We start from the raw sequence: 10,733 nt of genomic DNA, 5'->3' as shown, positions 1-10,733 counted from the left end.
TTTAGCATCATAAACAGGGGCAGTTTGTTTACCTGTTTGTATTGTAGGTGGTGTCGAATGAAATGACGTCTCCGAAATACTCAAAGGCGGCTCTGCTTCTTGCATCGGCCCAAAAAGCGAGCTTAATCGATTGATCCTCTTCGAGTTGGAGCTCAAAAAAGAAATTTGGATTCTTCTCTTTCATTCTTAACAAATATTTCCTGAATTCCTTTGCATCTTCTTGTTCGGAAACATTCCGCACTTCCCTCGTAATGTAATTCTTCACGTCCTTTTCGATAAAATTTAACTCGCGATGACCCCCGGCAGCCACAACAAATGATTGGTAGGTTTTGCTTGGTCTGATACCGGCCTCCTCGTTATTCTCTATTGTACGACGAATGGACATGCTTAGTTCCCTGTGCTGTTTGAGCATCTCTGCTTTGCTTGGACAGCAGGGGTGTGAATGATCGAGCACAACCTTTGAAATAATCCAAGCACCGACATCCTTCAATGTGTGTATATAAATTCTTGCAGGACAGTTTAGACCGGCTGTAGGATTGGTCTTCTCGGTCGGAGGTATTTTAGATTTCCATTTTCCCTCTCTGCTACATGTAATCAGTTGATTCTTAATCTCGTTTCCCTTCCTGTTTGTGCACCGAACTCTTGTAGAGAAACCTGCAGCCTTGGCATAGTTCCTGTAAAATTTTCCAGCATCTTCAAGGGTGGTAAAGGTCATTCCAACCTTCGGAACAAGCTCGTCATCAACAACCGAGAGAGGCTGCACAATACACCGTGTCAGAAACTGTAAATACACCCATAGATATGATTCAAATACACCCAATCATGCCTAGTATGATACACCCGAGCCACAACAACTCAACTACACAATGACCTTTAAAGCCATAAGCTGTAAATACACAAGCTGCAGAATACACCATGTCAAAAACTAAAAACACACCCAATCATGTCTGATATAATACACCTGAACAACAACAACTCAATTAAAATAACAAAAAACCAGTAAAGTGTAAATACACCCACACTTCTAGCAAAAATACACCCAAAAAAAGACTTGATCTACACCCGAACGTCTGCTATAAATTCCAGGTAATTAATCACAACTAATACATTGAATCGACAGATTCATGTTAACGTGTTAGTTTCACAGTCAATGTTTAGCAATTTTTCAACTACACAATGATATACAAATTACTGAAAGAAAATTCATTATGTAAATCAAACCTCAGGAACTTCGTTAGATCCAAATTCATAATCCACTTCGCCTGGATTCAGCTGAGAATCTGAGGTGGAATGATCCATTATCTTCAAAACGAGTTCAAACTTTGATTTCAGAAAACAACAAATCAAAATAGAAAACGAAGATCGAGTTACAGAGAGAGAAAAGTAACATAAACGAAGAACATACCAGTGAGAGAGCGAGAGGAAAAGAACGATGGAGAAGAACGAGGGAAGACGCGCGAGAAGAAGATCAACCAAATCTCAAAATAACGAAAACGAAGAAGGAAACAAATATTTTAAATTTGGTAGTTAGATATACACGGGATCTTATATAGCGCGTGTAATCAACGTACGTGGAGCAGCGCGTATTTTGATTTTATTGTTTAATGAGCTTGTAAAGCATACAAGCCCTAATGGCTTGTATGCAGAGTTTTTCCCTAAATTTAATTAGACAAAAATATAAAAATTACATCGAAATTAAATTCAAAGATCTTAAAATGTAATAGGAAAAAAATAAAAAATGACACAAATGTTTATTTTGAGAAAACTTTTGGAGAGTTGTATTTAATTATTTATTATTATTTGATTTATTTTAGAGATCAGAAATATTATGTATTAGAAACCCTTTCCCTCCACAAATTCCTGAATTTTGCGCTTTGCATGAGTCAGTTCAACTGCCATAACCGTTCAAAACTTGATTTCACCGCCAAAATCGTTCTCCGAATCGATCATTCTCTCTGGTTGTGAAGGAGATGGAGGAGTACTTACTGTGCATGAAGACTTTGCGCTCTCAAATGAACGGTATCTGATTACTAATCCATATTTTCAACAATTTCTGCTGCTGCTTTTCTTTTTAGTTTTCTTCAAAATTTTGAATTGGAACATAGATCAAATCCGAAGTTGAATTTTCAGATGTGGAGGATCAAGCGGCTAAGATCTCAGTAGAAGAGGAAACGCAACTCACCAACGTTCGCACGATGGAAAAAGATATCGAATCAGGTCTCTCTTCTTCAAACTCTCTCAATGTTATTGTTTCACCGAATTTTTCTCTAAATTCAAAGCTTCAAGAAGTTATTATTACATTCTATATAGTTTTTAACCGAAACTTTAGGACTGTTTATGAATTTCTCGCTTCAAGAAATTTACTTCAACTTGATAAAATATGAACTGTGTGACACGCTCCTGTGAAGCAGTTTCATATAATGTAAATGTTTATGTAGTGAAATCGGAAGTTAAAAGAACGAAGGAAGATACTGAACAAATGAAGAAAGTGATGGGTGAGCTATGCTCTAAGATATTGGAGAATCAGAAAAAGATTGCCTCTTCGGAATCTGATATCTCCAAGCTTACACAGGTAAAGGATGTGGCCTTTTCTGTGTTGTTGGCTATCTTACCAATTCGTGTGTAGAGGTGGAGGCTTTTCATGTGGTATTAAACGCACTAGCTATTTGATGTGCAATTCGGAGAGTAATTTTCTTTCGAAAGGTTTCATTGCAAAAATGAGTGAAATGAGAAGTTTGGTACGTTAACCAATTAATTTACTAACTGAATTAGTCATTGTTCTTTGTTGTAAATTATATTCATGATCTAGTGGACTGAAACTTGTTTTCTTTTTATTAATGTGATACTATCCATAGTTATGCACAAACTTATGTGTGTCTCTCTATGTTTAAAGTCATAAAGGTGAAGTTGTTATATGAAACTCAAATGTAATACTTAGAGATTTGTATCTGTAGCGATATGTTTCTTTTCTTTTCTTTTTTAAAAAAGAGAAAATTTTTGTGGAAAAACTCTCAAAACTATATGGAGATATAGTAGTGGTTTTTAATACTTCGGAGCATTTTTTTTTCTCCCTTGTTTTGGCTAGTACTTCAATAGTAATGAAAAAATAAAAGAGAGAAATGAAAAATAAAATAAAGTTCTGATATGTTATGCTGTTTTGCTCATGTTCATGACACTCTACCAACAGACCCTGGAACTTATTCATCAAGAGAAAGTTGGGTTATCTGCCAAACTTTCAGAGAAGAGGTAACTAAAGATGCTAAATGAATGTTCTTATACATATGATGGTTATCCATCTAAATTTCTTTTCTCCAACAGAGCCTACTATACCAAGGTTGAGGAGGACATGAGTGCCAAATTGCAGAAGCAACAGGTTTGATCTGATTAGTCTGCTTTATTCGTAAATGATGCCTACAAATATGTGTCAGCATATAATTGCTTACTTAATTAATTTTTTATTCACTTTAATTCCTGTGATATTGTACTTCACCTTGTACTTAGGAATATAAATAGGATATCAGAGGACTGTGTATCTTGAGTGATTTATTCACACAACTTAGGGTGGCTATGTGGTCCTTTTATCTTTCAACACGACTCATGACCTTTGGGGCACCAGGCTCAATGCATTCAATAATATGTTTGAACGATTGCCAGAGCAGCTGTTGGCATCAAAGGGGTAGGGAAATAATAAGTTTTATAAATATGTTTACACTTGAACTAGAAGCCAATCTGCTAGTATATAAATGTGCTATTTGGGTGTTGGTAGTGGTTGGCTACTGGGCTGAAGAAAAGTTTAGAGATACTTCTTAACATATGCGTCTAAGATTCTTTGAAAACATGTAGTGTGTCAAGTGCATACCATAGTGAGGAAACTACCATTGGAGGCATTGTGGAGTGTGAGTGTAATGAAGCCACTTCTTTAACGAACTTTTTATTGGACTCGGTGAATCTATTTTCCGTCTTTGTCCCATTGGTCCTATCATGTGATGGAAGACTCTCCATGTCATACTTCATGTTAGTTCTTTCTTTTAGTTTGTTGAAAAAAATTACTGAATAGAGAAATCTTTGGCAGGAGTGGCACAGAACTAAGATGACTAGTAGAAAATTGAAAGAGCATGAGGTAGTATGATTTCTCATTTAATGTTATCTCGTACATATATATATAGAATTTAATTTTGATGCACTGTCAGTATAAAACTCTTTTACACGTGCATCCAATCACATAACGCCACGTTAGCAAAAATAACTACCTTTTCTATTGACCGCGTGAATGGTCATCAAAGAGAACGGTTGTGATTGTACGACTGTGTAAAATATTTTACACTGTCAGTGTATGAAAATTAAACGCTCTCTCTCTCTCTCTATATATATATATATATTTGTTGAGGGGGGGAGGAGGATAACACTTCCTCTTATTGTCAGGCGCTATCTGTTTATTAACTTTCCCTGTTAGTTTCTGCTAATCATTTTTGTCTTATGCAGATCAAGGAAAAAGTTGATTTACAGAAAAGTAAAACCAAAGGCATGACTCATGCTTCTGACAATTTTAACTAGCATGAACAAAAGGACTGGTCATTTACAATTCCAGTTTGATATTTGACCTTTGGTGATATAATAAAAAGTCATTACAAGAATTACTTGACATTGTAGATTTGTGCCCCGTATAATTAGAAGGAAAACAAGAGTATCATTTAACCAGTATTATTGTTTTGGCTTTGCATGAGAATGGCTACTGTGAATCTCTGATATACCAGTTGTAACATGCTGTTAATGAAAATTGCCTTGTTGATAAAGTATATGAATCTGTTGTGTCTATCACTTAGTGTGATCATTGTGATTGGTGCCACAAGATGCTATGGTTCAGTAGGAAAAAGTAGGGGTTAGCTCAGTTTAAACTCAAACCAGCACACAACTACCTACCTCTATCTGCTGCCCTAACAGAATCAGTATTTTGGTATTGAGTAGGGAACTTTATTTTGTCTAGACTGAAACTCTGAACTAAAAGTCGATCTGTTCATTTTATATTAGTTTTAGAAAAGGGGAAATATCATTGGATTACAGGCCATGAACATCCTTTTTCTTTTTTTTTTTAATTGATAAATAAATTTGATATCCAAGCTTTCTTTTCATAAACATGCAGGGAAGGCTGCAGCCGATGGTAACTGTATCATGGACAACCCGGTAGACTACTTTTTTCATTGATAAATGCTGCACGGAGGTGGAATTTGGTAATTTATCTGTGTATGACAGGGGAGTGATGCAAGGAAGAGCATAATCATCAAACTGGATTCAGCTAAAGGAAGGCTTGATGAAATTCTTAATCTAAAATCCAAGATGCTTATGGAGAACAACAAGGTCAGTGATTATGCTTCCTTTTAGGCTGTGAAGTAGATATTAGTCACTCAAGTTTATGTCCTGTTCTCTACTTATTTTTTGCTCTATAACATTTTCGTTTTTCATATCATGTTATCAGTCTGATTTAATTTTGCATTGTTCCCTGTAAGTTTTAAAATCGGTTCTAAAATAGCCTCTCCTTATATAACTTCTCTCTCTCTCTCTCTCTCTCTCTCTCTCTCTCTATATATATATATATAGGGTTTACCATTCATCCCCTTCTAGTTACTTCAAATAGCCATGAATGGTTTTGAAAAACAATATATCTTAAACAGTGCCATCTAAAATGGTCCCAAGCATCAAAATTGAGTGCAAAGTCTTATATGCGGCTGCTGCATACATGTAACTCATTTAGCTATAGCTAGCTATATAGTATATAGGGATTTCTTTCATACCCTAATGCTCTTGAGAAAATCATATTGGGAGCTTTTGATTGATATTCTATTTCACCTCAGATAAAACTCGCTATTGAGGATCTGAAATGCAAGACAAATGATTTTAAGGTTGGCTGTTATTCCGCTAGAGTTATTGAGACCTGTAATTATTTTTCCCCCTTCTTCAGATGGTTGAGGGTGGAAAAAATTACATATTGTATATTCTTTTTAGGAAATGTCGTATGTCTTAAATGCGTCAAGTTTATGATGTATCAAGATAATCCAATGATGTGATTTAGCAAAAATCGTTGATGTTAAGTATATTAAAGTCTCTCCCATTGAATTATCTTGTGCATCATAGCAATGTCTCTTTCTTTACTCCTTTTTAGTGGGATTGTCAATAATTTCACGGCTTTTAATCAGTGATTTTGTAAAATCTCTCATTCAAAGTTTTCTTCACAATGATTGAGCTCCACTAGCTAGAGCTAAAAGCTGCAGATATAACGGTTCTTCAAGAAGAATATAACGCACTTATGTCTGACAAAGCTGGAGAAATTGAGTACTTGCAGTCTCTGGGGAAACAAGTTGACAAAGTCAAGGTAAAATATGTACATGCAATGTAACCTTTTTCACCCCCTCAACAATTTGTAATCCTGCAATTCGCAATGAAATAGTTCTAGCCTATCCTTAGCAATATTTAGTTAAACTTGTCATTATCTTGCATAAAATAAAATTCCCTAAGTATACTTTCCCCTGCATTCATATATTCCTCTGATTTTACAGGAGATCCATCATGTGGTAAAATGTGCCTGCGGGGAGGAATTTACTGTGGCAGTGAACATGTAATTTTCCAGAGAGAACACCGATATCAAGACACCGCATATTCCGTTCATATTGATCTTGATCAAATAATATTATACCATTAAAAAAGAGCAAACATTTAAGTTCTGCAGTAGATGTTGTTTGGTTAATTGGAACCGAGTATCTTAGAATATGATCATTCTAGAGGTAAATAAATATACTGGTGTTTCATGTAATGGATGTGAGAACCGGTGTAATATTATTACTCATACTTCATTCAACTTAAGCTGCTTCATCATTGGATTGTCCACAATTATGATCACAGCTTAGCTTCTTGTTTGCTTAGGTGATTAATAATACACTTAACCATAAGTTATATTTGACCAAACATTCCCTAAATGAGTTTAGGACTGTTTTCTTGAATCAAGATAAACGAATCCAAGCTCATCTTTTAAGATATACAATTCTCATTTCGAAAGAATATTTTCAATATTCATTCAGTATTCAATAAGTTACAATAATTGTGCCAATTCAAATTTGCTCTCAAAGCTGTGTCACTGTGTGAATACATTACTTATCGGAGGATGCTGTACACATGCCGATAGATAAGTTGGAAGGAATACGGCAATACGCTGTCACTAGCATGTAGATTGCTAAGTTTGAAGGGCCATTGATCTGGATTCCAAGGATTTGATAAGAGAAGTGACAATCAACTTGATATAGATGCATAGAATGAAGTTTAAATGATAAATCATAATGAATAACTATCACTGACCTAAATGAGACAGAGACAAAAATAATATTGATATAAAGAGAAGAAAGAATTATGGTAGAGAAATCAAATTGCAGCCTTTTTTTATATCTACAATTTTTTTTTTGTCAAGCAGTGTCATAAGGAGACTTGTTAAGGTTATCAAAGTAGAAATAGATCAAAAGGATATGATTTCAATGTATTTATTATGTGGAAAGTTTTAAAATTTTTCATGAGTGGCAAGTGGCTACGTTTAATTTAGGCACTTGTTAGCTAAACCATTTTACAAAGCTTAAGCTAAGTGGAGTTTCATGATTGGTTTTCTATCTCTTTAAGCATCTTATGCAAGAGTTATATGAATACGATATTACGATGTATAGATTATACAAAATCTTTTATTTGGAGAAACTTTTCATGAGGGTTGAAAGAACCAAACTCCTTTAGTTTGACTATAGAGGTTGTGATACTGATACCATTCTAATAACCAACTCCTCAAAAGTTTTAAACTTACAGTTGAATGACTTTAAATTGCTACAACAAACCATTTAAGCAATTTGATACTTTGATATATATCTTATTGATCATCTATGATTGATTCCGATGCTGCATTATGATAATCAAATTTTACCACAATTAACATGAATTATTTTGATTTTGATTTTTATTTTTAAATGCTGATTCATAACTGATGCATAAATTCTGAGACTGACAAAAGCTAAAGCATGATAGTGATGTTGATGTATATGTGTATGTATATGCGTTGATCCTCCACCAAACCTAGAAGCTTGGACCTCAAATGTAGTAACTAGAAGGCAAAAAATTACCTTAGGAATCTCTGATATCTTCATCCTTCTACTGATTGTTTTGTCCATGTTGTCCTTCAACATCGATGCAGTGAGCGGCAATTGCAACCTCTCCTGAGACATTCTGGGAAACAGTGGTTTCTACATGACTAGTAGCTCTCAACTCTGATGATTCTATGGTCTGTGTTTCCTCATTGCTCTGTGGCCCCTGTCCAAGTGTTTCCATTGTCAGTATCCATATCAACACTCACTTTCCTTTTTTTTTTTTCACAATAAGAAGCACCAGGTCTTAATTGTCAACATCTAAATGGAGTCTAATCATAAATGTTGACAATCAAATGATACGTTATGTCTTGAACATGTTATAAATCTGTGGATTTGAATGAAAATTCAGTTAATATGGTCTCACATGAACATGTTATAAAGTTTCATCCAAGTGCCATATTTCTTTCTCATTTATTCCATTAGAGAAATATAAACATCATTATCAGCTAAGTAATATAAAAAATAAAATATCATTATACATGTGAGAAAGTAGTTTTGGACCAAGACCTCTTAGGATTACTGAAACACTTACATCAACCTGTCTGTGAGATGGCTCTGTTGAAGATTTAGCCGATGTTAATAGGGACAAGCGGCAGAGAGGGCAGGTGCTGTGGCTGGACAGCCAAAGATCAATGCAGCTCATGTGAAATGTATGGCCACATGCAGGTATCTGTTGAAGCTTATCCTCTGCTTGGTAGTCCAAAAGGCACACTGAGCATCTGCAACAGAAAACACAACATCTCATTGATCAGAAAAGCTAAAGATAAATTCGGTTTCAGTTCAAGCAAACACAAAACAGAATGAAGCCCTAATGTTTAGACAAGAAATTGGTATTAAAAGTAGATATAATCAAGTTGTGAGATTTAAGTATCTTGGTTACATTACCCAAAATGGTGGATCATATAGGATTTCCTTGCAACATTGTCCTATACTAAAGTATTGTTTCTACTTTCTAGTTTCTACTACAAGTAAGATAACTTGGAATTAGTGACCCTCAAGCAGGATCCCTTGCTTTATTGCTTTTTTTTTTTTACAATAGAAAATAAAAATAAAGATATGATTTGCATAGAAAATTACTCACTGGGTATCTTTGACAGAGAAGCTTTCCTTGTACACAATAATAGGCAGCATCTCTCTCAATTCTTTCTTCAACCCAATATCCCACTGCCTCAAAAAACAATATATGCAAAAGGTGAGTACCCATTTTACTTGTACCAAATACAACAATAATGTATGATATTATTACCGTGGAGATGGTGCTGGTGTTGGAGTCATGAGCAAAAGCAAAGGGTCTCATCCTAAGGGAGGACCAATCAACCCTTCTGGGTCGAAGATAGAAGACATAAAAGAGGAAGAGAAGAATGAAAGTGAAGAATATTGGTGCCGAGAAAATGAATGCTCGATAGAGCTTCAGTTCAGCTGAAGCAGCAGCAGCATCTGAAATATCAGATCCAGAATCAGAAGAAGAAGAAGAAGAAGAAGGGTATGACTCTGAGTAATAGCCTTGAGACATCACCAAACCATAGTAGATACAACTGTTAACTGCTTCTTCAACTGTTAATAACTAACTGGAATCAATGAATGAATCCATTTAATTTGCATTTGAGTCAGAAGCTTAGGTCAATCAAATGAAGAATTCTTGATGCTGCTCACTCACTTTGGATAGCAAAATGAACCGTAAATAGAAAAAATAAATAAATAAATAAATAAAATGGAGAAGGATACGTTTGGTGGTGATACTGACAAGTACATTAATGTGTGCAACTTATAACACGGCCGATGTAATAATGGTTCCTCATGTCATGTCTACAAAGGAAATTCATGTGCAGTAACTTTTCACATATTTAAGCCCGGGTTTTTTCTTCAATAAAATATATAAAATATTTTTTTTTATATATTATGGGACTCTTCTAACTCCACTTATGTTATACTGTGGTACATAGTGGATCCCATGTCCGATAAAAAAAGAGGATTGTGTTAGGCCTTTAATTGTCACATAAAATTTTTTTCGAATTTTCATGACATTAGAGTGATACCCGTGCAATATACGGAGAGATAGATTATTTATATTATATAATATATTTTAATAAATGTTATATTAAAAATATTTTAGAGAACATATTATAAATAGATTTTGAATTTATTTATTTTAAAAAAAGACAGATTATTTATATTAGAGTTATACAAAACTGCATTTTTATTTTTTTTCATTTTTCGATTTACATTAATGGCTACACTGTCTTTTCTTGCGGTTTTTTTGTTTGTAAATAATTAAAAAAAATAAATAAATGAGAATGAAAAACATATAAAAATGTTATATTAAATTTAAGAAATTTTTGACAATTAGTATAAGAGATTAAGAAATGAAGAGTAGTAAAAGTCTTAATATGTATAAGTTGTAGAATTTGAATATTTGTAACTAAAATTTTTTACAATTATTATTATTATGACACTTTTAATGTATGTTTATTGCATTTAATTAGTACTTGATGTTTCAATTGAATAATAATAGTTTTTTTTATTTGAAAATAAAAGTTAATTTGGCAAGATTTGAGTGGTGGATTT

At 34.0% G+C, this 10,733-nt stretch overlaps 2 protein-coding genes across 6 annotated transcripts; one reads left to right on the top strand and one right to left on the bottom strand.

Annotated features, from left to right (window-relative positions):
- The first annotated feature begins 1,806 nt into the window (after window positions 1–1,806).
- On the top strand, window positions 1,807–6,867 carry LOC112771883 (uncharacterized). 4 transcript variants are annotated; one of them, XM_025816714.2, is made up of 12 exons: window positions 1,807–2,019; window positions 2,131–2,217; window positions 2,439–2,572; window positions 3,188–3,246; window positions 3,319–3,373; window positions 4,073–4,120; window positions 4,483–4,522; window positions 5,141–5,181; window positions 5,251–5,355; window positions 5,850–5,897; window positions 6,248–6,367; window positions 6,552–6,867. In XM_025816714.2, exons 1-12 carry the CDS (start codon window positions 1,971–1,973, stop codon window positions 6,612–6,614), a joined length of 849 nt encoding a protein of 282 aa, XP_025672499.1. In that variant the 5' UTR covers window positions 1,807–1,970; the 3' UTR covers window positions 6,615–6,867. The 4 variants fall into 4 exon arrangements, with proteins under 4 accessions (XP_025672499.1, XP_025672500.1, XP_072080445.1 ...); XM_072224344.1 differs by having other exon boundaries at window positions 1,813–2,019; window positions 2,412–2,572; XM_025816715.2 differs by lacking the exon at window positions 5,850–5,897.
- Window positions 6,796–9,978, bottom strand: LOC112771885 (E3 ubiquitin-protein ligase ATL59). Of its 2 annotated transcripts, XM_025816717.3 has the most exons (6): window positions 9,685–9,976; window positions 9,415–9,605; window positions 9,250–9,332; window positions 8,701–8,887; window positions 8,145–8,331; window positions 6,796–7,244 (listed from the first exon to the last, which is right to left on the bottom strand). In XM_025816717.3, the coding sequence occupies exons 2-5, from the start codon at window positions 9,463–9,465 to the stop codon at window positions 8,173–8,175; spliced, it is 480 nt and encodes a 159-aa protein (XP_025672502.1). In that variant the 5' UTR covers window positions 9,466–9,605; window positions 9,685–9,976; the 3' UTR covers window positions 6,796–7,244; window positions 8,145–8,172. The 2 variants fall into 2 exon arrangements, with proteins under 2 accessions (XP_025672502.1, XP_025672501.1); XM_025816716.3 differs by having other exon boundaries at window positions 9,415–9,978.
- Window positions 9,979–10,733: the final 755 nt, after the last annotated feature.

This window comes from Arachis hypogaea, chromosome 18, assembly GCF_003086295.3.
Source record: "Arachis hypogaea cultivar Tifrunner chromosome 18, arahy.Tifrunner.gnm2.J5K5, whole genome shotgun sequence".
Lineage (NCBI taxonomy): Eukaryota > Viridiplantae > Streptophyta > Magnoliopsida > Fabales > Fabaceae > Arachis > Arachis hypogaea.
The sequence above is the reverse complement of the archived record's forward strand: the minus strand, read 5'-3'. Positions and strand labels throughout refer to the sequence as shown.